The following is a 24,932-nucleotide window of genomic DNA, read 5'->3' as shown; positions in this document are numbered from 1 at the left end:
ACAGGAAGGCTGCGAAAGTGGTACACTAGGCAGGTCCGAGGCTGTGGTGGAATTTTACAAAGTGCTTCAGAGGAGGTGAAAGAGCAATTCTGCTTGATTGTGGCTTTGGTAGAGCATATAGAGTTATAAAGGAATTGGCACCAAGGTCAGAAGGATCCATGTGATTTCAGAACATAGGAATGGGAGACCATGATTGGAAATGCAGAACTGTTTTGTGTGGAGGGAAGATCCTGTGCAAAGGCACTGAGGCAGGGAAGCACAGCTGAGTCTGCTGAACTAAGTCTGTTTGGGGGACACTAGAGAAGGGAACATGGACAAGAGGCAGAGAAGATAGAAAGGCAGGCTAGTGTTAGAGCAGCAGAACCTAGAGAGACCTTATGAGAAGTTGCCCTCCCTGTTAAGAAACAAAGGTCCTTCCAATGAGTGACTTTGTTATAGGTAGACAGTATGAGTTTAGTAGGGCTACTATAACAAAGTGACACAAATGGGAAAATTTAGACATTAGATATTTGTTTTCCCCTGTTTCTGGAGACTAGAAACATTTAACATCAGAGTGTCAGTAGGGTTGGTTTCTTTTGCAGTCTTACCTTGGCTTGCTGATGGCTATCTTCTCTCTTTGTATTTACAAGGTCTTTCCTCTGCAAATGTCTGTCCTAATCTCTTTTCAGTCCAGCCATATTGGATTAGAGTCTGCCCTAAACACCTCATTTAAACTTCATGAGCTCCATGTCCAAATACAGTCCCATTATATGATATTGGGTAGAACTTCAACACAAAGATGTGGTGGGAGGACACAGTTCAGCCCACAACATAATCTGTGCAAGAAACATTCTTACAGAAGATGGAAGAAAGACCAAGAAGGAGACAATAAAGTCAGGGAGACAAATAGAGGCTGGCACAATGGATCCAAGGATGATCAACTGTGGACAGGGAATGAAGAGGTCAAAGATTTTGTGAAGACAGCTGGTTGGCACTCAGCCGCTGGTGGTGTTGGGGGTGTGAGGTGGAAGGAAGCAGAGACAACTGCATGGTACTCCAAGAGCCAGCCTAAAACTAGCCTGCACCTTGGTATACTAATAGCTCATTAATAAACAGGAAGGGATTAATGGGTGAGTTGATCTGGGCAGGGTCCAGAGTGGAAAGCAAACTTGTGTTTCACAGAATTTCAGTATTGCTTGCAACTCTGTTGCAGAACTATGTGTTCCAATTCAAAAAATCAAAAAAATAAAAAATAACCATGAGCTTCAAAGGGTTTTCCCTCTGGGCTGGTTTTCACATCACTTGACTCCCAAGGTTCTGGGCACCTATGCTAAAGACACAATCTAAGAAACCAACCCAGGTAGAAATCATGGTGGTGATAGGTGAGGTTAACAACTAGAAGAAAAGAAAAACAGGAATTCAACAGAAACATAGCAAAACAGTTATTTATACAGAGAAGGTTGGTATAAGGAAGATTCACCTTGGACTCTTCCAAGGACATTCAGCTACTAAACTTTCCTCTCTCCTCCCTGAACAAGGAAAGGCAATGACTTGGAGCCCCAGACAGCTGAGAAGATTGAATGAGATGACAGCTCTGCAGTGTCATCTTCCTGGATGTTACCTCCACACCAAGAGTAGACATGACTGCCCAACAAGTGTCAGCTACAGCAATGGCACTAATAGCATCTGTTATGTATTGCATTTGGGGTGCCTCATCTAAGAGTCATAAGGGCCAGAGGGATGCAGCTACCCTTATTATAATAAGCAGTTCTTCCCTTCTTTACCTGACAGCAGAATCCCAGCTGTGTTCAGGGATTGGAAGGCCTGTGTTTCCAGAGGCTGGCATCCCTCTCAAGTCCCAGCATGGATCTTGACTGGTCTGACAGTCACTTGTGACTGATTTAGTCTTGTGTTATGGTTAATTTTATGCATCAACTTAAATAGGTCAAGGGGTGTTCAGATGTTTGGTTAATCATCATTTCTGGGTATGTCTACAAGGGTGTTTCTGGGTAAGGTTAACATCTGAATCTGTAGATTGATTGAAGCAGATGGCCCCTCCCAATGCAGATGGACCTCATGCAATCTGCTGATGCCTAGCTAGAACAACAGGTTGAACAAGAGAGAGTATGTTTTTAAGCTGGGATAGTGGTCTTCCCTGCCTAGAAATCACTTGCACTAGAAATCACACCATTAGCTCTCCTAGATCATAGGCCTTAGAACTGCACATCTTGGGACATCTCAGCCTCCATAATTGTGTGAGCCAATTCTTTGAGATATATATAATCTGACTAATCCAGCTTAGGAAGAGATGCAGTCATGCATAAATACAAGGGGAGGAAATCCACTGTGGAACATCAGGGAAATCATCCCTTGATCTTAAAAAGGGACTGACGTTGTTGTCATCTGCCTGGTATGCCTGGAATTGTAGCAGCCACCTATGTAGGCTGTAGCCAGCCTAAAAGGATAAACCAAATCACCCACCCAGCACCACAGAAAGGGGAGACAGAATGGATTTGGACCTAGATGATTTTGTTAAACTGATGAATTAGCAATCCTAGTGCTGCCTCAGGACTTCTCATAAGAGAAGAATGAATGACCTCATCCTGAACAGTTCTTTGTTTGCTTGTCTGATACTTGCAGCCCAAAGCATCCTAACTGCTAGAAATACTGGCTCACATGAAAATCTTGGGCTCCTCTTTGTCTGGTATATTTCTTACTGTTTTCTTCACCCAGACTTGGAGTAGAGTTTGGGGGTGCTGTGCAGGGCCCTGTGAACTTTACCCACCAGAGCATGTCACATAGTCCTGAAGCATCTTCCTTTTGGAAACGTGCTTTAGGGACAATCCTCTGTGCATGTGGGGTGTAAAGCTACTGCCCTTTTAAATGATTGTCATTGCTGTTCTAATTTGTGCTGTGTTGTGTTTCCACTAAAGCCTTCCAGAGAGAATTCCAAGGAACCAGCCAAAATCGCCTCGTCACTCTGACTCACTCTCTTCAGGTGACCAAGAGTAAAGTTTGCTCTTTATAATACAAAATCCTCCACACAGCGTTGCTTCTGCCCACCATTTATTTTTGAACGTGTGATGAGTGACCTCCACTGAGCATGATCATGACTGTGCCTGCCCTACGGGTGATGACGGTTGTCTCACATGAATATGTATGACCTCTCCAGTAAAGAGCCTCTTGCTTCCTATGAGGGGCAGTAAGTCTACCTTCACTCTGGTCTCCTGGTTGTGCTTTCAGCCTTATGCTCATCAGGATGGAACCTCGGGCATTTCGTTATAGAAGAACTTTGGCAAACAAGTGCAACATCCTGGGAGCCAGACACATATTTTGTGCTGACTCCTTTGTGAGTGGGACCTTCTGCTCTGGAGGGACTGCTGCTTCTCCTTGGACTCCATCCAATGTTGTCAGCCTCCTGGTACTCATGTTTCTAAACCCCAGTCCAAAATTCCAACTGTGGGCTTATCGGCTTTCTCTATTTTTTTTTAATGTATGCTTCTTCTTTTTTTTTAAATTTAGGCTTCTTTTTCTGGTATGAGTCAGAGTGTATTTTCCAGATAAGCAAACAAGTCAGCCTCCTGCCCCACAACCCTGAGCCATCTGCCATTTTTCCCAAGTTCAGTCTCCCACTGTGGGCTCGAAATTGTAGCAATCCTCACAGCGCTTTACGTTGCCTCACGTGGTTCTTCAGAGTGTACAAGCATTTTCACACGTGTCATCTAGTTTAATCCTTGCAATGATGTATAAGGTAAGAAGAGCACATGATTATTCCTATTTCACAGAAGAAGAAAAACATTCAGAGGGGAGGACTGGTGGGGCTGAGGTCCAACAGCAGGGAGCTCGCATGCATAGGAAGTGAGTCCAGAATTAGCAGGAGTGTCTCCTCTTCTAATCCAGCACCATTCCACAAACATTTAGCCTGTGCTCCCCTGTGCTCAGCACTTCAGGGCTTGCCTGGGACAACTGTGAGGATGAGGACTCATGTTCATGCCACACACGTTTCCTGGGGTGGAGTCACCTCTTGCGTTGTGTCTGCTGTGTGGGGTTGGTGTGGCTCTGGGAACTTGCTATGTTCCAATCTTTCTTCCACTAGGAAGACTCTCCTCAGATTTTTTTTTCTATATTGGTAATGAAGAGCAGAAAGCAGATGATGTTTGATGCTTATGAAGCCATCAATGCCATTGTTAAGCAGACAGCAGGGTCCAGCAGGGACTAGAGAGGACAGTCACACAGGAATGGACAAGGATGCACACTGGAGAAGCCCAGCCTTTCTTGAGGAGATGAATAGAAAATTCAACATACATTTACCAAATGTGTATTGTATCAATTAGTTGTTGATAACAAAATACCCCAAATCCAGTGCCTTAACAACACACCATTTGTCAGTTTTTAGGCGCGTGGCACTCTGATGGGCCAGACCCAGTGTTCTCCCTTTGGCTGGCTCAGGAGCCTGCAGTCTGCTGGCAGGGTGCTGGGGAAGGGCAGTCTCGGCTGGCCTGGGCTGGGATGGTTCGGCTCTAGTGCTCATGGTCTCTCACCTGCAACAGGCTCTCCTGGTCTTGGCCCCGTGGTGAAGTGGGGGAGCACAAGTGACAGACATCTATCTGCTGGTCTCTGCAGGCCCAGGCCCAGGCCTGCTGCACTGCACACCTGCTGCGTTCTTAGAGGCAGTGCAAGTCACAAGCCAGGCCACACCCACGATCAAGGAAACCAGATGCCACTTTCTGATAAGTAGAGCTGCAGAGTCTCAAAGGGAAAGAAGGAACGGTAGAGAATGGCTACCCATTGTCTGTGTAGAATTTTGAGCCCTGAGAGAAAACTGTGTGTAAGATTGCCCTGGTCTGATTGTGAGAAATAACTATAGGTCCTCCTACAGCGTATTAGTATGCACTGAGTAGGACCTCTAGAAAAGCACCATTGAGACTTCTTTGATGATTAAGAGATCAAGGGAATAATTTTGCATAAGAGAATATAACAGCCCTTACACCTAAAAATAATAGACCAGGGAGAAGGACTTCCCATCAAGGTCAAGGCTATTAGCACCTCCGGGGCAATGGTTTGGAACAAAACCAACAGATTATATATATTCACATATTATATATATTATATATATGTTTATGTATGTTTATATACATATGTGTGATATAATCAAATGTGTGTGTGTGTGTGTGTGTGAAAAAGGCATTCATTAGAGTGACTTTCAAAACCACAAGACAGATACTCCATAATAGGCTGGAGAGACAGAGGGACCAGTAGCTGCCCAGTCCTAGAAGCTGCAGCTCCAGAAGGAAGGAGATCAATGATGGAGCCCCGGTCTGAAGTCCAGAAACTCCCTGAAGACTCACTGGTCAGTCTGCTTTGGAAGAATCAAGGAGCCGGAGTCCCACATCCTCTGGTTGATTGCAGAAGCAACCCAAGCGCCCGCTCAGGAAGAACGGAGCTTGTGTCTGTGTGGTTTTCCTCCTTCTGCCACCTTCTTCCAATCAGGGTCCCCAGCTCATTGGATGGTGTCACCCACATTCAGGGTGGGTGTCCCACTCAGTTTGCTGTCCCATGTGCCAGTTGCCTCTGGAAACCTCCTTATCAACACACCCACAAGTCTCTGAATAGTGGCTATCTCTTAATCCAGCTAAACTGACAACCCCCATTAACCATCACTGCCTCCATGTGAAAAGGGCCCTGCACACAGTGTAATTAATGTTTGTCTCCATATTCCCTAAAAGTATGAAATATGCTGGGATTTGTTGTTGAGTTCTATTCAACATATTTTGGGGGAGGGGAGTATCAGAGACTGAACTCAGGAGCACTCAAGCCATGTCCTCAGGCCTCTGTTGTATTTTATTTAGAGACAGGGTCTCACTGAGTTGCTTAGCACCTCGCCAGTGCTGAGGCTGGCTTTGAACTTGCAGTCCTCTTGCCTCAGCCTCCTAAACTGCTGAGATTACAGTCATGCACCACCACACCCAGCTCAATATATTTTTGAGTACTCTGAAAAAAAAAAGGAGATTTCAGGTGCCCCTGAAATGTTTTTTGTAAGAACACCTCTTCTACAGATTTTTTTTTTAAATCCCCTAAACTTTGTGGTGCAGAAAAAGAACATCATCATTTCCAGCCAGGTGCTGAGCTATAGGATATTTTAAAGTTTGACATGTTCCTATTCAAAACTGAAAGAACTGTCAGCAAAACACATACAATTTGAAATAGATTATTCAAATTTATTTATAAGTATCTAATTAAAAATTTTTAATGGTCTTTGATGGAATGCTAAAGATCAGACTTGATCGAATACCTTAGCAACAGTAAATAAGTGGGAAAGAAATGGACATCCCTCAATCAATCTAATCATGTGAGTGCCTTTGTTGACTGTGAATAGCAGTTTTCTCTATTATTAAATCAGAACTTCTCCTTTCACTGGGAGGAAGGTGTGGAGTTAGCCCTAGGCACCTGTTAAAAATCAAACTCTATGAAATTCATAAACTTGTAGAATTCAAGCACATTCCCTTTCACTGCCATGCACTGAGATGACAGCCTCACTAGAACCAGCAAGTGGCTCATTAGAGTTCCATGCTTGTCTCATCAAAATGCACACTCTGGACAAAGAAGCCAACCAAGACAGCCCAAAAAGCGAGGCCTCGGCACTGCTGGTGTCGTCTCTCTGCTGATTTATTCAGCCATTAGCATACAGTTTGAGCACCCGCTTTGCACACAGCATCACCTCAGAGGTTAAGAAATAATCTTCCTCCAGGTCCATGATGTTCTTTGAGGTCAGGGTCTCAGTGGTGCAAAGAGCCCGGGCCTAGTGGTTACCTGCCTCTCCTCTCCTCATTCCTTCACACCTACATGGTATCTGCAGCCCTAATGTGCCCCCAGGATATTTTTAGATCTTTTCTGACATGCTCCTCGATTCTTGCTGCAATGTTTCCTGGTGGTCATGGCCATTACTCCTGTACCTTGTGGAGGGTCCCCCATGCACCCACCTCCACCCAGAAGCAAAGCACAGTCTGCACCCTCAGGTGGCAGGAAGAGAACAGGACAGGCCTGAGCTGGCCTGGCTGAGCTGAAGTCCAGCACTCTACCCCGGGCACACCTCTCACCCTCATGACTTTACTTTCCCTAGAGTGGAGCAAGGGCCCAGGTCAGCAGAAGGACATAGTCCTCCACCACTAACCTGTTGAGTCTGCACCAGGGACTGGCTTCTGGGTGCCACAAGTTCAGGCAGGAGCTGGGGCTGGTGTCAAAGGCCCCAGAGCAGAGCAGGCCCCACAGTAATGCATTCCATGCCAACCCTGGCCTTTTCCTGGGAAGGTAGGATTTCTGCCTGCCTAATTGGATTCATTGATGATTGAAGAGAGATCCACACTGAAGAGGACAAAAACTCCCAACTAAACTGGAAAGTCCCTTCTGTCCTTGAATAGAATTTAGCTGTGAGCCTGGAACTTAGGCCTCCCACTCTGTCTCTGCCACTTGCTGGCCATTAGATTTGGGGCAAGTTACTTTTCTTCCTGGGGCCTCAGTCTCCCAAGAGGCCTGGCTTTGTAGGTCCCTGTGAAGTTTAAAGTGGCCATTGTGTATAAAGCCTGTGCAGCAGTAAGCAGGGCAGGCAAACTGTGAGCATGTGTCAGGTCCAGCCCAGGTCAGTCTCAGGTCACAAAGAGGAAGCTAGGGCTCCAGCCCATATTCTAACTTTGGGTGGTGACTTAGGCCTCCACCCCTAAGTCTGAGCAATGGCTGCAGAGGCTACACAAAATCTACAAGCCGGACAAACTTGTAGGTCCTTGAGGTCAGACTACATTTTCACTGGTCAGAAGGCAGAGGCCCCGTGAAAGAAGCCCAGAGGATCTGACACCTCAGCCAATCCTCAGACTCTCCAGCATTTCCAGGCAAACTGGCCACATTCATCTATGATGACAGATTTACAGTGTGCACTCAGGAATCCTTCCTCATTCTCACTAGCCACCCAACTGGACATGTTTTCCTTGTTGAATGTTCCTACATATTAATTTGAGTGGTAAATAAGGAGTAATAGACAAGGGAAGAGATCTGGGGAGTTACCCCAGATCTTCATATCCTAGAGAACATCATTCCTCATCTCTCACTGCATGTTGGGTTCTGGGCACACATACATGCACACACATGAGCACACACAGCACACACAGACACATCTATTCCCACAGGCAGGGCATACCTGCATGCATGCACAGATGTACACCCATGCATACATAGGCATACACACGTGCACACAGGCATAGCCATGCATACATATGCCTGCACATAGATACACACAGGCAAATGTGCATACCCATAGGTACACAGGAGCACAAATATGTGCAAAGGAACATATGTGAATGCACAGAGAACTACAGACAGATGCACAGAGACATGCATGTATTCATATGTGTACACACAAATATACATGCTTAGAGACACATGTACATGTAAAGGTACACAGGTCGTTGCATGACTGCACACTCAAGCATGGGCACACACAAGCTCCTACATACAAAAACACACAGGCACACTCACACATGGGAGCAGCTACGATCTCAGCTGTGTGGTGGCACAGGCTGTGGCAGTAGCCACGGTCAGCTTTGGGCAATCATCCGCATCTGTCTGTGAAGCCCCAGGTCAGCTTTCTGGACAGTGGTGCAAGAATTAAAATCAAGAATCCATAAATTGGATGGTCTCAAACTAAAAAGTTTCTTCTCAGCAAAAGAAACAATATGTGATGTGAATAGAGAGCCTAATATCTTGGGAGCAAATCTTTACCCCTCACACATCAGATAGAGCACTAATCTCTTATATAAAGAACTCAAAAGCTAAGCACCAAAAAATAAACAAATAAATAAATAAATAATCCAGTCAATAAAAGGACCTGAACAGACACTTCTCAGAAGATGATAAACAATCAACAAATATATGAAAAAAATGCTCATTATCACTAGCAATTAGAGAAACGAAAATGAAAACCACTCTAAGATTTCATCTCACTCCAATCAGAATGGCAGCTATTATGCATTCAAACAACAATAAGTGTTGTCAAGAATGTGGGGAAAAAGGTACACTCATACATTGCTGGTGAGACTGCAAAGTGGTGCAGCCAATATGGAAAGCAGTATGGAGATTTCTTGGAAAATTGGGAATGGAACCACCATTTGACCCAGCTATCTCTCTCCTCAGTCTATATCCAAAGGACTTAAAAACAGCATACTACAGGGACACAGCCACATCAATGTTTATAGCAGCACAATTCACTATGGCTAAACTGTGGAGCCAACCTAGATGTCCTTCAATAGCTGAATGGACAAAAAAATGTGGCATATATACACAATGGAATATTTTTGAGCAATAAAAATAATAAAATTATGAAATTTGCAGGTAAATGGATGGAGTTGGAGATTATAATGCTAAGTGAAGTTAACCAATCCCCTCCCCAAAATGCCAAATGTTTTATTTGACATAAGGAGGTTGATTCATAGTATTATAGGGAGAAGGAGCATGGGAGGAATAGACAGACTCTATATAGGGCAGAGGGATTAGAGGGAAAGGGAAGGGGCACAGGGCTAGAAATGATGGTGGAATGTGATGGACCTTATTATCCAAAGCACATTCATGTAGACACGAATTGGTGTGAATATACTTTGTATACAACGAGATATATAAAAAAATTGTACTCTCTATGTGTAATAAGAATTATAATGCATTCCACTGTCATATATAAATTTTTTTGAAAATGAAAAAAAGAATATTATGTTTTGCACACATGTATCCCCTAAATTTTCACCCCATGTGCAATCTCTCTCCTTTGAGAATGACTGAAATAGATACAGATTTTAAAGGATATTTAAAATACTATGTGACTCAAGACAATTTAATTTGTACTCAGTGTTTCCATGAAAAACCAGCCATGAATAGGAAGTTGCACAAATATGGTATTTGATATGATATGTCTCAGTGAGGTGTCCAAACTCATGTTTGTTACAGGGTAATTCTGTCTTGTTATTTTTATATCATACTACCAGAGTCATACACCAGGAAAGTGGGACACATCTAAGCCATGCTTAATTTCTGTAATTGAAGAAAATTGTAGGCACTTTTTAAATGTGTGTAACAGGTTACTCCAATAGTGCATTCAAATAATCATTATTAACATTATTTTTCCAATATCTCTCCAATATTTTTTCTTTCTCACATTGTTTTCCTCCTATTAGCTGAAATCAACATCCCAATCAATAATTTCCTCAAGTATTCTGTATAATTTTACCCTATGTCAGTGACTTTTCCATCACTCTAACAGATACCTGAGATAAACCAACTTATTTAAGGCTTCTTTTTGGCTCACAGTGTTGGAGGTTTCAGTCCATGATCAATTAGCCCTGTTTTGGGCCTGTGGCAAAGCAACTCATGATGGCAGAAATGAGTGGCAGAGTAAAACTGCTCAACTCAGCCAGGAAGTGAAAGAAAGGAAGAAGGAAATCGGAGGTTCTAGTATCCCCCTCAAGGGCACACTCTCAGTGACCTCAGCACAACCAACTGGCCCCTCCTTAAAGGTTTCCCATGTCCAGCAACTTCACTGGGAACCAAGCCTTTACTCTGTGTACCTTTGGGAGACAGTCCAGATCCAAACTATGGCAAACCCCAAGGTCAGATTCCCTAGTCTCACAGACCAGGGCCCAGAGGAAGGACTCCTGAAAAAGCACCGATAGCTGTGTGGTTTTCTGCTTCCTGCTTCCTGCTTCCCACTTCCTGCTTCTAGCTTTTGGCTCTGAGAGTCCATAGTAACAGGAAGGATGGGCTCCTGGCCAAGGTGTGGGGTCTCTACTCAGAGTACACTGGGGGGAAAGCCAGGAAGTGGCTTGCTCCAGATGACAGGCCAAAGCACCCAGGAAGTGAGCTTTACCAACCTGGAAAATTGCACAATAGGAGAAAAAAAAAGAGAAAACAAAGGGTGAGGAAAGATGGGAAGGAAGCAGCCACCTTGCAGGGCAGAACTCTGAGGACATGGTGTACTCTGTCCTGGAGCTGCAACAGGGAGACCCTGCTTGCCTAGCTGAGCTGGGGGCCATGTGATCAGTAACCTGGCATGGCCTCTGTGGCCCACACTTCTTGTTATAATTCCCTATCCCCTTGCCACTCTGGAGTAGGCTGGCAGTATTCCTTGGGGACTTCTCTACCCTGAGTAGGATTTCAGAGTGGACCAGAGGCCAGACTGAGCAGCTCCCCCACCACACCCGACTGCTCAGAAACTAGACTGTTTAGCTGGATGTGTGAAAGATCATGTGAACTGCTGGTGGGGTGGGCCTAGTAAAACCACTATGAAAGCATAAGGGGAGGTTCCTCAAGAAGTTGAAAACAGAACAACCATATCCTACAATCCCACTGCTGGGTTTATATACAGAACCAAAATGTATCTATCCCATCACAATTTGAAATAGTTAAGACTGGAAATCAGCCTGCATGTCCATATACACACAAGGAAAAGTATAATCCCATCGTTTTCAGCAAGATGAATGAAGCTCAAGGACATTTAAGTGAAATAAGCCAGACACAGGGGACGAGCGCTGCATGCTGTCTCTCATATGTAGAAGCTGAAAAAGTCACCTTGAATATAAAATAGTAATTGACAGGGTTTGGGATGTGTCTTGGGGTGGGGAAGGGCAGACAAAGGAAGTCTGGATTTGACCAGTGCATACCGTGTGCATTTGTGAGGTGTCACATTGAGCCCCACTATTATGTACAACTAATATATGTTAATAAAAAGAAACAACAGAAAGAGAGATCATGTATAGAATCCAGAGACTTCTATTCCACATAAATTACCTACCATGTTTAAAATAAGAACAAACCAAAACAATAGCTTGCTAGAATTTTTACCTCCATTTTGGCTTAGGACAGTTGTCTGGAAGACTCTGGGGACATCTTTCCAGCTGAGCCTCAGGAAAACAGGGACCTTCTTAGAACCTCCTTTCTTTCCCAGGGTTGAGGGCCCTCTGTTCCCCACAGATGGATTTTCCCAGTGTGACAACATATACTGTGTTGTGTATCCTGATGTTAGCTGCCTCCACACCTCACTGATGTTGGGGGACTGGCCTGGAAGCTCCTCTTTCCTCATGTGGTGACCTGTCAGGATCCCAGACCTGCCACTTGGGTGGCCAGACTCAAGGTTCTAGAGGACGCTAACTGTTGAAGCTACAAAATAATGCCCCATGTTTACTTCTGGGTCAAAAATCCTAGGCCAACACTCCTGATCCTGATCTTCCTTCTAACCACATATAGATACAGAAGCTCTCTTCTTGTTTCAGTATATGGCATTTGCTTGACCTACATTCTGATACACTTCTGGAGAAGGAGAAGGACCTGCCTGTGGTCTGGCTTAAAGGGACTGGGAGGTTTCATTTACCAGGAACACAACAAGCCAGTGTGTTTGGAGCAGCTCCCGTCTGATCTGGGGACAACACTTCAAGATGTTCATCAGCAAACATGAAGGCTCTGGATAGATGGGCCCTATGATCAGAGGATGCAGGGTTATATCATCTGAGGGGAAGTCAGGCATAGGTTTCCTGGAAGAGGGAAGCTTTCAAAGGGCATGGGAACCTTTCACACACACCTGACTTTGACCAAGGAATGCAGTCAATCTGGCTGCAAAAGAAGCAGGAAAGGTTAGCTTGATAACATAGAGAAAAAAAGCATTGACTAAGCACAGTGGGTACTTGCCTAACAAGGAGAACACTCTGATATTTGAAATCGTGATATGAAAATTGTGGTCTCTGCAACCATTCCAACCTGGACTACAGTCCCACCCTGCCATCTCCAGGTTGTGAGATCTTGGATAAGTTACATAATCTCTTTAATCCTCACTTTCATCATCTCTAAATTAGAAATAATAATAACACAACTTTTTCCAAGGTTGTTGTAAAGGTTTAAATTTTAAAATGCACATAAAACACTTATCTTGACTAGTAAGCACCCCACAAATCTTAGCTATAGCCATTTAAAAATTATGGAATACTTTAATATCTTTTGGGTGAAGGCCCTGTTATACAAGTAGAACTGTGTCCTCCTCTAAAAAAGTATGTTGGAGTCCTGACTTCTTGGGCCTCATAATGTGAGCTTAATTGCAAATAGAGTCCTTACAGAGGTAATTAAGCCTGAAAGTGCGTCACTGAGGCAGAAGCCCCATTCAATATGACTGGTATCCTCATAAAACGGGAGAATTTGGATACAGACATGCATTGAAGGAAGTCAACAAGAATAAGCACAAAAAGAAGATGGACCCTGACAAGCCTTGAAGATGTCTGGAGCAGATTCTCCCTCAGAGGAAGCCGTCATGCCGCTATAGTCTTCGAATGCCCCTAAATACGTGTCCATATGCATAGAGGATCTTCGAGATCCCACATATGTACATGAGAGAAGAAAGGTAAAGAACAAATTGAGCTGGTTTGTCTTCACCAAATTAGCCTCCAGGCTGTGTCAGCAACTGGCGAGCTCTACCTGTCCTGCCTTCACAACTTGCCTGATGGCCACAGAGCTTCCCCCGCCTATGCTAGCCACCTGACATCTGTCAGGGCTCTGATGACCAGCAAAGGCCAGTAGGACATGGACTGGGGGATGCTAGGACAGTTGCAGTTGCTTAGGCCTGGCTGTTCACAGTTTCTATGCCAGGCAGCTGCAGTAGCTGGGGGATGCGGGAGCACGAGGCTGGCCCTACAGTGGAGATAGGTCAAATCTTGCATTTTACAAAGTACAGTTGTTGGCACCTGCAAGGTGCCATGGCTTCACTTTCAAAAAAATAGATAGCTCTTAAAAGTGGGCAATTTCTGGCCTTTCATTTCCCATAAAATTAGCCCACTCTTATATATATCATAGCTTGCCATTTGAGCTATGACGTAATGATTGTACATAAAGAGGAGTGGAGACCCACCGCGGAATCTGCCAATCCTAGAAAAGTGTGCAACCCTGGAGACGGGAGCGAGGCCTTGGGCATGTTGACAGTAGTTGGGGACATGTGAACCCCGTGGAATAACAGATCACTCTGACTCTCTATCTGTGAGCTCCACTTTCATGGGCTCAACCAACCACAGATATAAAATATTTAAAACTGTTTTAAATTTAAAATATATAAATTTTAAAATGTAACATCTACTTACATAGCATTTACAATTGTATTCAGTGTTATAAGTAATCTGGAGATAATTAAAAATGCAGGGAGGATGTGCATAGGCTACCTGAAAACACTATTCATTTATTTATTTGTTTTGGTACCAGGGATTGATCCCAGGAGCACTTAACTACTGAGCTACATCCCCAGCATTTTTTTTTTTTTTTAGAATCAGGGTCTCTCTAGGTTGCTTAGGTCTTCCTAAGTTTCTGCGACTGGCTTTGAACTCAGGATACTCTTGCCTCACTGTCCAGAGCCACTCTGCCCAGTTCTGTGCCATTTTACAAGTGATCAAGTACCTGGGATTTTGGTATGTCCCTGAACCTACTCCCCCTGAATACGAAGGGACAACTGCACTTAAAGAGGGTGCTGACTTACCTTCCCCTTTGCAACACTTGTCAATTACTATTAACTAATAAAGTGGACTGGGTAAGTTACATTGCCTGAAAATGGCATCATTCCCTAGTTCAGCTGAGTTTTTCCCTCTTGGGGAACAAAGGACCCTAAAATTCGGTGGCTTACAACAACCAACATTTTTAATCTCACAGTCTCTGGGTGAAGAGTGCAGGCATGGCTGGGCTGTTTCTTGTGAGGTGGCAGTCAGCTGTCAACCAGGGCTGTGGTCTCATCTGAGGCTCAGCCTAGAGTGGTGGGTGTGGATTTGCTTCCAAGACCACTTGTGTGGTCATAGGCATGGGTTGGTCTCTTGCCACATGGGCCTTTTCACAGTGTCTCAGTCTGTTTGTGCTGCTGTAACAGACTACTGCAGACTGGGCAATTGTAATGAACAAAAATGTATCAGCTCCAAGCTCTGGAAGCCGGGAAGTCCAGGAAGGAAAGGCCACATCTGGCAAGGGCCGTTTTGTTGCACCATCCAATGCTGAAAGCCAAAGGGAAGGAGAGAAAGTGGGTAGGAAACTACTAAACTCATCCTTCCACATGAAATCCATTCCTTGCTAATGAGCCCAGTCCCATGATGATATCATTGATCCATTCTCTCTACCCTGTGGCATGGACACCTCTCATTAGGCTCCAATGCCCAGCACTTTTGAACTAGGGTTTGAGTTTCCAACTCACACTTGGCAGGAGACAGACGCAAACCATAGGAGCAGGGTTGCTTTATGACTGCCCCGGCATCCCCCAAGGTGAGCAAAGGTAGAGAGAGTGGACCCAAGATGAAGTCACAGCAGTCTTTCACAGCCCACCCTCAGCTGTGATGCTGCACCACTTTTACTTTACTCTGTTTATTAGAAGCCAGATCCAGCCAGATCCAGCCCACAGGCAGGGAGATTATGTGATGATGTGAACACAGGAGCAGGGCCACTGGGGCTTATTTTAGAGGCTGCCTCCCACATTCTGGTAAGAGGAGCTTCCACACAGCATGAGCCCATTTCGCCAGGATATTCTCTTATAGAGTTTATGCTTAGGGTTCTATGACAAATAGGATAGATAGCACTCTCTGGAAGGATCCTTTTCTATCACGTTTAAATAAGAATAAGGGTTAAAAATAAATAATGGAAAACTCACCATGGCCCATTTTTCTAAACATTGAGTACCAAGTGCTCTGCCTCTGCTTCTGCACTGATACCTAAGGCAAAGCCAACACTAAGAGGAACACATCCGCCATCTGATTTAGTGTCTTCCAATAAATCTATCTCTAGCCCTGAAAAGCTGTCTTGGTTGGTGACACAGAGGAGCAGAGGCTGTCAATCTTTCCATAAGGGACATTTAAGGTGGTTTTCTTTGAAGGCCACATGGCCTCAGTCACAGTAACTCAACACAGTTATTGAGGCACAAAAAATAGTCATAAACAATTTGTAAACCATTGGGCATGGCTGAGTTCCAATAAAATTTTATTTGCACAAACAGGCAGGACTTGGACCACAGGTTGTAGTTTACCAACTCCACAGTAGAGAAGCACCTGAATCCTTCTACTGGAGAATAAAGCAAAACTGGAAACGAAGGTTAAAGTCAAACCAGTGTGCTACTATTTCAGACAAACATTAGGGTGACATGTGTGCACAACACTTTAGCGTAAATATGCAGGTTTTTTTTGGAGACTGTAACAGCCATCACCATCCAAGTATGGAAACTGTGATCTGTGAACACTCCTGCTGTCTATAATAATTTTTAAAAGTTGTGTGAAGCTGTGGAACCAGTGAGGTGAGTGTGGTCAGAGTTGAAGTCTCTCCCTGTCGTCCTAACGGTGAATCTCTACCTAAGCACCTGGAATGCGGGTGCTGTTCATTTCTTTTGGCTGATTTTATGACACCAAAATTACTGGGTGGCCCATGAAAATCCCATCTGCATGAGGGATACAGGTAAGAGAAAGAAAATCCGGGTGCTAATAATTACTAAGCCCTAAACAAAAGGCAAAGGAAGAGGCTTGGTTAAGCCTTTTCAAGTCTGAGTGCCTAGAAACAAGAGTCAGGAGGCCAAAGTCCAGAGAAGCCTGGTGGAATCTCCTCACTCCTTGTCCAGCCACAGATGGAGATGACAGCAGCTGGCGCCCAGGGCTCCCCCTCCCATGTCATCCCTCCCTTTGCTTCTCAGACATCCCAAACGTTGAAATGCAGTTCAGTGTGTGACCCTTGTGTGCACTCTCCCCAGCAGAGGAGGAACTTGCCATGGTTTGAAGGCCTCCATCAAAGTCCATGGGTTACTACTGACTTCCAAGCAAGAGGGTTGAGAGGTGGGACCTGTAAGAGGCAGCTGGGTCACCAGGCCTGAGCTCCTGGAGAGTGGACATCACTGCAGGAGTGGATTTGTTGCCCTCCCCCTGCGTGTGCCTCCCTCCCCATCACCACGTGGCACCTTCTGCCAGGTCACACAGGGAGTGGGCGCTCCCCAGACACAGGCAGGAGAATAAAGCAAAACTGGAAATAAAGGTTAAAGTCAAACCACCTTGTCTTTCCAGTCTCTGAAACTGTGAGAAATAACTGTTTGTTCTTCATGAACCACCCAGTCTGCGGCATTCCATCACAGAGCACAAAACAAACAGACAAGGGCAATCAGAGGCAGCATCGTGACACCCCGAACAGAGGGACACCCCCATAGTCATGCCTTTCTGTGCCTTTCATGGACGTGTTAAATCAGGCTCATCGGCGGCCCCTGGGACAGCGTGGGAGTTGTTCACTATCGCAGCCCACTAGTGCACATTGTCAATCAGTGTCTCATGCTCAAGTGTGATCAAAAATTAATTTAAAGAGATTTAACTTCAAGAAAGGACATCAATGCATTGTGCATAAATCAATGAACTAAATATCAGCCCTCATAAGTGTTATGAAGTCAGCTAATGATCTCTTCTGCAGGAAGCGCAATTCTTAATCATTAACGCCAATACAAACAGCCTCTTGAAATTCCTCAGCCAACACGCCACAACACACAACATTCATTTTCTAAGCAATCGTGAAAAAATAAGGACATACTAGGAATTGAAAACTGCCACAGGTTTCTAACTTCCTGGTAGGCTGGTGTTGCCTTGAAACCAGGGTCACGTGATACCCGGTGGTTCTCAACCTTCAGTGTGGGTCAGATTCACCAGCAGGGCCCACAACCCGAGTTTCTGATTTAGTGTGCCAGAGTGAGAACTTGGATTTCTTTACCAGCCTTCAGTGAAGCTGATGTTACTGTTCCAGGGATCACACTCTGGAAACCCTGCTCTACAGAGGAGTCCACAATCCTCCCATAAAAAGCCAAATGGACAAACCTGGCTGCACAGCTGCACCACCTCACTGCAAGCTCCAGCCTTGCTCCAGCTAGGGAGAGCAGCATCCTGTCACGTGCAGAGTGTGTGGCAGTGCTCTAGGAGCGAGGGACAAACACAGGCAGGCAGCTGGATTTGGTCTTGAGCCATGGTTTACTGACTCCTCTAGAGAGGATGAAGGAGTCTCTTCAAAAGGCTCGCCCTGGCTTGAGCAACTGGAAGGGATAAGGGGTGTACGTGCCAGCCCCCACAGTCCCCGCCACCCTTACTGAAGCAGAAGTGCCATGATGCCCGGCTTGGCTTTGAAAATGCGTCCCAGGAATGGGAGCCAATATTTGTCTAGAAACAATACAGCATGTTATCATTGCAGAGTCTCAGAAATCAGGGCATTATTCAGCTGTATAGCTTGTATAATGGGAAAATAACAGAGCCTGCATCTGTCACTTGTCACCAAGCACAGTGTGGGCCTCCAACAAGAAAGCTGAGATCTTATCAACTCGGTATTTTACAGGCGCAAGAAGCTGGTGGCCAGGGGCTAGGGGAGGCATGGGATTGCACAAGCGGAGGCAAAGGGTTCCCTTCTTGACCAGTAAGACAGGGTTGGAGAACAGGAGCATCCTTATCTATTGACATTAGATTCCAGGAAAACCTGATAGGCAGGATCCATGACTTAGGGGCATCTGGATAGATTCAGTGTGGCTTGAGACTTCCAGGGAGAGGGGCTCCTCTTTCTGATCCCTGGGTTCTAAGTGTTCTACCCACGTTGGCTTGTTGATCAGCACCCGGCAAGGTCATTCACAGCATGGCCTCTGTGCTCCAGCAGTCGAGGCCAGCACATGACATGTTCTCTGAATCAGAATGGCCACCCAGAGAGGAGGACAGGCACAGCAGAGTGCAGTAGCCAGGGTTCTCCAGAGAAACAACTGCTGTGGGTGTTTTTGGGTAAGGAGAGGAAGCTATGGGGACACAGATCGACAGAGAGACAGAATGATTGATTGTAAGGAATTGGTTTCGTGGAATTGTGGAAGCTGTAATTGTTACATATTTTTTAAAGCTCCTCAACTGATCAGGTGAAGCCCACTCACATTACGAAGGGTCATCTACTTTACTCAGAGGGAAAGAGAAAGGGGGAATGACAACAAGTAGCCTTTAGGGACAAAGGAATCGTAAATAAGCCCAGCCCAGCATGTTCATGAGCCAGTCCTCAGTGCTGCCGCTGAGGCCCGCCATGCCCAGGGTTCCTCTCCCACAGCCTGGGCAGAGGGCTTCAGTGTAGCCACCTTTACCCAGATATCCCATGGCTCTTGCTTAAGGTGAAGAATAGTCATGTTGTAAGTCTCCAGTGAGCTGCTGAAATTGTGTATTTTCTTTCTCACCCCCCCCCATGGACAAAGGTAGTTTATTAATTCACACCTGTGAGAAGCTCCTGGAGGTGCCCCAGAGGGTCCCTTAAAACTTAAAGGGTGGGTTTGAGATTTGTTCTTCTTTGAGATTTCTTCTCTGGATTTAATAGCAATCATATTTCCCAAGTTTGGACCTTTTCTAATATTGAAAAAGAACACAACTGATTTTTTTTTTTTTTTGCAAACACTGAGGACTGGGATTTGACAGAAGTCATTATTTACAACCTTCTCCAGCCTACAAAGTCACACACAGATACCTTCAGCCTGATTGGAATAATTAATCAATGATGGGAAAGTCCTTTCTGAGAAGAAAAATGATTTAAAAAGAAACTCAAGTAATTTCAGCTGGAAAAATAGCCTGTAAATGTGTTAGGGATATTTCCAACCATCTCTAACATAGAATAGACAGAAAGAATAAAGGAAAGAGGGGAAGAGCCTAAAAGTATCTTCCAGAATTATGCCCAGATATATGCTAGTTAATATAGACTCTTAGAAATTAAGAAACTCTAAGTTTACTAATTTAGTCCATTTGCATTGCCACAACAAAATACTTGGAGTGGGCTACTTTATAAAGAGAAAAGGTTATTTTGGCCCTAAGTTCTGGAGGTGTAACATCTAGAGGCCTCATCCCATGATGGTCTTCCTTCTGGCACAGCCTCAAAGCAACACATGGCAAGAAAGGGAGCACTCATTGTATGTGTGTCCTTTCTGGTCTCTCTCCCTCTTCTTACAAAGCCATCAGGATCAATGATGACGGCTCCACGCCAAAGACTTTAATCCCTTCCGCAAACCCCACCTCTACACACTATGGCTAGATTAAGTTTCCACCTTCTCAACACCTCCCAGTGAGATTCCATTTCAACACATGAAGTCTTGGGGGACACTTATACCATCTCAATACAAGGAATTAAGCCCGTGTTCACACTGATTCCTAATAAAGAGCTGAACTCAACAACACTCGAGCTTAAGTCTTGTACGGCTTAAGTCTTGTCCACCTTGCTGGTGGACAACCCTCCACCAGGAAGGCGATCACCAGGCCGATGACCTCTGTGACCAGCGGTGGCCCACGCAGCTGCCTCAGCCCCGCCCGGCCGGCTCCCGCGGGATCCGAGGGGGCGGCGCAGGCGGGGGCGCGGCTGGCCCCGCTGCCCCGCTGCCGGCGGGAAGGCGCTAGGCCACAAATCCTGCCGGCCGGAGTCGCGTCAGGTGGGGTCCGCAGCTGCTGTCGGCCTGAGCTCCGAGCACGGGAAGGAGGGCCCCCAGCGGCCCGGCGGCGCGACCAGCTTGGGAGCGGGCATGCGGCCGACTCTGCAGCTCCGCGCCGCGCCCCGCTCCTCCCGTGAGCCCGGAGCTCGCGCCCCGCCCACTCCCCGGCTGGCTCGCGCCGGGCCCTCCCGCGCCCTCCCGTGGCCGGGGCGGCGCGCGGCCGGCTTCCTGAGCTCCGAGGGCGCACCCGGGAGTGCGTGCGCGGGGGTCTCGGAGGACCGCAGGCGGCTGGGGGCGGTGCGGTGGGGCCCCGGCTCCGAGGGGCGGCGCCGGGCGGGCTGCACTTGGCGCCAGGCTAGGGCCATCCCCACCCCCACAGCGGTGCTGGCGGGGCGGGGCGGCGGGCGCACCTGCCAGGCAACGCGGAGTTCCAGGCGCCTGCGCTCTGTGACGTGTCTTGACTCCCGCCTCACTCTGTGTTTACATGGAGACGAAGATGGCGGTGGCGACCGCTGTACTCGTGTGGACGAGGACAATTCGCCAGTGATTGCAGCGTCTGACTGGTTTTGTTCGGGTGGGGAGGCAGCTCCCGGCTGGGCCCTGCGGCCTGGGTCGTGGAGCTAGCCGTCCCACCTTGGTCTGAACCGATTTTTCTTTTCTACCCCCGACCGCCTCCGTGTTCTTTCCCTGCCTACCCCGCAGAAGCCATGGAGGACGAAGAAAGAAGGAGAAAGATAGAAGCTGGTAAAGCGAAGGTAGGAGAGCCAGGGACCGCCGGGCCAGAGGTGGGAGGCGGTGGCCGGGAAAGGGTGGGAGGAGGCCTGGGGAATGAGTTTGTGGCAGCCATGTGCGCTGCCCTCGGAGGGAGGTACTGCAGGGTCTGGGTTTCCTCCCTTCCCTCCTGTCCCTTTTCCTAGGACATGTAAAGCCCGGTGCTGCTACCTAGCTGAGCAGACTTCGATGGTGACTGAATGGTGTGGCTCTTTTCTCACGACTGCCCCAATAAAACACCTCTCTCTCTCTTTTCTTTAAACCATATTGATAATTAGGTGGTAATTAATAGCCTTTAAACTTTCAGCCCTTCACTTTTAAAGGGAGTTTTATGGGTGGTGCAGGCGTTGTGTTTTCCAGGGCAGGGATTTAGAGCTTTCCTTTTATTCAGTGGGGAATTTGTGCGCTGATCGTCAGCTTGTCTTCTTTAGGTGGCACGCTGGCACTCGAGGACGTGTGTGAGATTGGCCTGTGACAGCTGCCTCAGCAGTGGCCTGAGTGTGCCACAAGTGCCAGCTGTGAACTTGGCTTTAGGGACGTTTTTAAAAGCGTGTCTTTGTACGTTCCTGTTTGGAGGTCTTTGTCATGGCAGTTGGTTTTGTATCCTGTGGATTGGACGTTCTGAAGACGGAAAGATTCCACAGAACAAAGCTTTAGAATTCCTGCTTTAAATAATTTGTTTTGTGTGTGTGTGTGTGTGTGTGTGTAGTGAAGTTCTGATTTTATGTGTGTGTGCGTGTGTATATGTATGGAAATTGTAACGCAAACATTTGAAAATTGTATTATGCATAGATATCCTTCTTGGGGCATCATGAAAAATTTAACGTAGACAAACTATAAATTGAATAGCATTTTTTTTAAATTACATATTTGAGCAGCTCTTTAGGCTTGCCTGAAAGGCCCCCTTCCTCCCTACAATGAGTTACTTTTTATAGGTGATACTCTTTTTAGAGCTAATGGATAACAATCATACTTGAAACACAATTAACTATTTTTCCTCTCTTCCTTTCTTTCTTCATTCTTCCACATAAACAAAGGAAACCAGGTCAGTAATTTCAGTAATCAATGAAAGAAAGGCCTTACTGCAGAGATGTTCAAGAGAAGTGTGTTAAAGGAATGTGTAGGTTAACCAGCTTTGCATTTCTAAAATATAATTGACTTTTTTATAATCTCCCCCTTTTAATGTTAAGACTTAAATGCTTGCATGTAAACAGGTAGATTTTGTTTTTTACTCTAGGATATATAAATGAAGGAACATTGGCATTTTCAGAAGCCCAAAATTGCTTACAGTTGTGCAACCCAAGGGACTAAGCAAGGGACTAAGCAAACACTCTGCATCTAAGGAATTGAAAGTAATTTTGTGTACCTTTTCAAAAGCATGGAAGTTCTGGTTAGATATCTTATTTGTTACCTAAGAATGTTTACTGCCTTCTGCCAAATGTATCTTTCTTAAATGTATGTAAAGCAGTTCTACTAAACATAGTTAATTTTGAACAGTCACATTTCATAATAATTAAATTTCTTGCTCTAAGTAGATTTGGCAAAGTAGAATTTTGATTTCTTTATGTATATATTTCTTTATCTTTCAAAAGTCTACCTATGGGGTAAAAATCTTTTTAAGTTAATTTTTATTGTAGTTTATTTTCCCCTATAAATGAACCCAGTTTCCAGTAAGAGATCCTTGAGGCCTTTAAGGCAACATATGTTTGCTGTAACATTAGCTTTCTGGTATAAAATACTTTACTGAGGTCATGATTCCTCAGCCATGTAAGTGCAATGGAATATTATACAATCATTAAAAGAATTAAGGCTGAGAGGGACATGGTAAATAGAGTGAAAACAACATTATCAGAAATAGTTTAGATGTTGCAGTGGTATACACCTGTAATCCCAGCTACTCAGGAGGCTGAGGCAAGATCCTGTCTGAGGGGAAAAAAAAAGGGGGGAGCTTACATTATAGCTCAAAGGTAGAGCACTACTGCCCTTTATCTCAACTACTGCAAGAACAAAACTAAACAAAGTATGTACATTATTTCATTTGTATAAACATGTGCTTTTAGAATGGGATTGAAAAACTATTATAAATATAGTTATTTTTGGGCTAGGATATAGCTCAATGGTAGAGCACAAGTTCCTAGGTTTAGTCCCCAACACCAAACAAAATTTATAAAGCAGTTCTACTAAACATAGTTAACTTTGAACAGACACATAATCAGCAAACTTAGATCAAGAGGTGGAAATAGAGAAATGGCAACAGTCTCTGCTTTCCAAAGTAGGAGAGACAGATGCTCCTGGGTAATAAGTACAGTGAGAGGTTGGATTTTGGATCTTACCCCCCCACAACATTTTGTTAAAATATTTAAAATGGTACTGACTCATTTTCTAGAATATTTTATAAGGAAAACTCTCAATATCAATTAAATGCAACCTAGCATAGTGCTTTTCAAATAGCAGGTATTCAATAAGTGTTTGCTTCTCTCCAGCTGTGCATGCTGGCAAGATGAGCTGGTCAAAAGAGCTGGCTGCAACGTTAAAGTAAGGAAACAGCTAAGAATCATGCAACCCATGGACACCAGTTTCTCAGGTGGAGGGTGGGCCTGCTCTGCCACCTCAAGTGTCCTCTTCCATGCTGGAAGGCAAGAGGGCAAGACAGCGAGTGCACTTGGAACCCATCTGTTTATTAGGGAAAAGACATTTGATAGAATGTTCCACCCCAATAAGGCAGGGGATAGTGTTTCAGCAGGGGTTGCCCAATCCTGTTGGGTACTGCTCAAGCCCAGAGCTGAGGCTCTTCCTTGATGAGTGGGGGTAAAGGCCACTTGCTTGGTATAACACATGGTGTGGCGTATGTTGCCAGTCCAACATCCCCTTTACTCAAGGCTTTTGGAGGGGCTTAGCTCATGCACAGGGCAGTCCCTGACATTTGCTTCTTGAATGAATGAGCAGAATGACAGAATAAGTTCTTAATGAGTGTAGTGTTACCAGCTAGGTTGGAATTTAATAAGAGTAATCCAGAATTTTCTTAATTAGAAGTCTCTTATTGCTGGTATCAGAAACCACCTAAAATGATCATTTCCCAAAATTTATTCAGAGACTTGGTTCTCCAAGTATCTCATTTATTCATAAGACTTAAGTGTTAACATTTGATAACAGTTTTACAACATACAACTTTTTAATCTTTTTCTTGGTAATTGGTCTTCTGTTTCTTTCTCTCTCGATTTCTCTAAATTTCCTTTTTCAAGACCTTTTAATAAATGATCATTTTAAAATTCTCATGTATACAGTATAGTATAATTTAAAAATTTTTTTTTAGTTGTAAATGGACACAGTACCTTTATTTTATTTATTTACTTTTATGTGGTGCTGAGGATTGAAACCAGAGCCGCACATGTTGCTAGACAAGTGCTCCACCATTGAGCCACAACCCCAACCCCTACAGTATAGAAGTGTACTTTGTAAAGTATTTTATATTAACCCAAATCTGCAGTAATAGGAGAATAAATTATTTTATGTAGCCATTAAAATAATTCTACAAACACTTTTCAAGTTGGGAAAATGCCCACAGAAAATGTCAGGTTAAAAAAAAAAAAGGTACGTGTAAGTATTTATATATGAAGACATCTGAAAAAAACATGCACCAAAATGTCAGTTGTGGTTATCTCTGGGTAGTGGGTTATAGGTATTTTAATTTTTTTATACTTTATTTTAC

General features: G+C 45.0%; 1 protein-coding gene across 1 annotated transcript in view; it reads left to right on the top strand.

Moving 5' to 3' along the window:
- The first annotated feature begins 21,159 nt into the window (after nt 1–21,159).
- Nucleotides 21,160–24,932, top strand: part of LOC143389476 (A-kinase anchor protein 9-like) — a 72,698-nt gene continuing 68,925 nt past the window's right edge. Inside the window, exons 1-2 of the mRNA XM_076842516.1 lie at nt 21,160–21,320; nt 23,707–23,758. Coding sequence (XP_076698631.1) covers nt 21,160–21,320; nt 23,707–23,758 — 213 coding nt within the window. The remainder of the gene's footprint in view (nt 21,321–23,706; nt 23,759–24,932) is intronic.

This window comes from Callospermophilus lateralis, unplaced genomic scaffold (assembly GCF_048772815.1).
Source record: "Callospermophilus lateralis isolate mCalLat2 unplaced genomic scaffold, mCalLat2.hap1 Scaffold_63, whole genome shotgun sequence".
NCBI lineage: Eukaryota > Metazoa > Chordata > Mammalia > Rodentia > Sciuridae > Callospermophilus > Callospermophilus lateralis.
The sequence above is the reverse complement of the archived record's forward strand: the minus strand, read 5'-3'. Positions and strand labels throughout refer to the sequence as shown.